We start from the raw sequence: 2172 nt of genomic DNA, 5'->3' as shown, positions 1-2172 counted from the left end.
AACGAGACGCCCTATATAGGATGAGATGTGAATGACAGCAGGGATGTTGCGCACCTTAACGCCTATCCACACCCCTAGCAGCATCTTTTCCAAAGCTATTCATAGTAAAACAATTATATTTAAAATAATAAAAATAGCAATTGTGAGTGATATTAAATAAGATCGAATTGCGAGAACAAAACGGGACATGCTTCCACCATATTTTTCCTACATCATTTTACTGGCATGTCATTTGGTCATGTTCGGATATTTTTATTTTGGAAGTTGATATCCTTTGGGCTTCCCCCAAACCCGGAGAGAGAGAGAGAGAGAGAGAGAGAGAGAGAGAGAGAGAGAGAGAGAGAGAGAGAGAGAGAGAGAGAGAGAGAGAGAGAGAGAGCTGCGGTTAACAGGAGTGTTTGGGTTCGTATGCAAATAGCTTCCTCCCTTCAATTATTCAGAAGGGTGGACACGCGATATAGTCTCTGTGTACCTCTACCACAGTACCCCATTCACAACCACGTTTATACATGTTCCCAGGCGTATTTTTTACAGAACAATGAACGTGAGGGTGAAAAAGGAAAAAGGAGAAAAAAAGTATCCCCACATAGTGCCATGTGATATGCATGTGAGAAATAACTCTACTGCGTGCAGTCCCGGGGATAAAGCAATATTTTCACTCAATGGACTTTTTTCATTGTCAGATATGATGGTGTGGAATAAGTAGGCCTATGGAGTGTAAATGTATGAAATATTTTCTATGAAATATTAGTATTCTTAAAATCATACTGAAAAGCACAATTGCATTTGTGTTCTTGTAAACATGTTTTATTTTTGGATTTTCATTTCCATTTCAAATTGTTCAGTTTTTTTTTGCCAAAGTTGGATAGATTTGTTTTTTGTTATAGTTAAAGCTGTCACATTTAAAAAAAACAATAACACTTTTGTTTTTATACTATTTTTCACTAGCATTTTATCCAAAATAACCATGTAACTTAAATTTGACTGTGACTAGACTTATTCTCTAAATACTATGTTGGTATCTACTGTCAGCCCTACTCTAACCAGATGGTACGTAGTACCACTTTAAATCAGGGTAAAAACAGCCCTTTAGGAGTGTAAGTAATGGACAGGAAATGAAACTAAACTGATGACTTATCAGAAACCCTTTCAAATGTGTTTTTTTTTCTCAATGACAAAACACTGAGGCAACCTCTTTGAAGAATTTCATTCTGATCTGCTGTTCACTCTGCTCTGTCTCCTCTTTTGCCCTACAGAACACTTGGTGATAATGAAGTAACACAAAACCACTTTGCTTGATCCCTACGAACTGAAGCACTTTAAAACTCGCATATTTTGCACATTCAAAAACTCCCCAAAGAAAAAGACTGACATTTTCACAGACGCCAGCAGTGCCCTTTACCAGCCTTTTTCCAGCCTTTCTGCCATAAAAGACGTTCCACCCCCCTCTCTGGCCCCCCCACCCCCCTGTTTAGCTTTATCAAATGCCCAAAAACAGCAAGGCCGTCAAGAGAGAGCTTGACGACGATGTCACAGAGTCTTCCAAAGATCTGCTTAGCAACGAGGACGCCTGCGACGATTCCTTTAAGAAGAGCTCGCTGATCGTGAACAGCCATGGCGGTGGCGGGGAGGGGAAAGAGTGTGACGCAGAGGAGGGGGGCTCTGATGAAGAGGAGGAGGAACGGCCCGCGTGGAACAGCAAACTGCAGTACATCCTGGCCCAGGTGGGCTTCTCTGTCGGCCTGGGCAACGTCTGGAGGTTCCCCTACCTGTGTCAGAAGAACGGAGGAGGTGAGTTTAGTAGTTACCTTACAGAAAGCTGAGATTTTTTTTTTTTTTTTAGATTTTTACAGTAGGCTATGAGTGGGTAATGTGGAGAAAATGACTAAATACTGAATAATTATTCCAATATTGATTGATGAGTGACATTATTTACTTGTATTAAAGGTGGAGTAAACGATTCAGGAGAATACTTGTTGTCAAAATCACGTTTTATCAAAATCAGGGAATATCTCATTACTATATCCGCCACCTGTGTTTATACACAGCATTGGCTCTGTAATCTGGTATGTAAACAACGGGCATGTAAACAAAGGGGGCCCACAGCAGCTAGCAACATGCCAATGAATGTGTATGACTGAAAGGGTGCTATGTTGAGAAATACTATGGCAA

General features: G+C 40.5%; 1 protein-coding gene across 1 annotated transcript in view; it reads left to right on the top strand.

Moving 5' to 3' along the window:
• Positions 1–1484: 1484 nt before the first annotated feature.
• The window catches only part of slc6a15 (solute carrier family 6 member 15), a gene marked incomplete at both ends in the record, with an annotated part of 18225 nt that continues 17537 nt past the window's right edge, over positions 1485–2172 (top strand). Inside the window, one exon of the mRNA XM_080027082.1 lies at positions 1485–1791. Within this exon, the coding sequence (XP_079883208.1) occupies positions 1485–1791 (307 nt within the window). The remainder of the gene's footprint in view (positions 1792–2172) is intronic.

Source organism: Ammodytes marinus (assembly GCF_949987685.1).
Source record: "Ammodytes marinus genome assembly, chromosome: 5".
In the NCBI taxonomy this organism is placed as follows: domain Eukaryota; kingdom Metazoa; phylum Chordata; class Actinopteri; order Uranoscopiformes; family Ammodytidae; genus Ammodytes; species Ammodytes marinus.
This window is presented reverse-complemented; position numbering and strand designations above follow the sequence as displayed.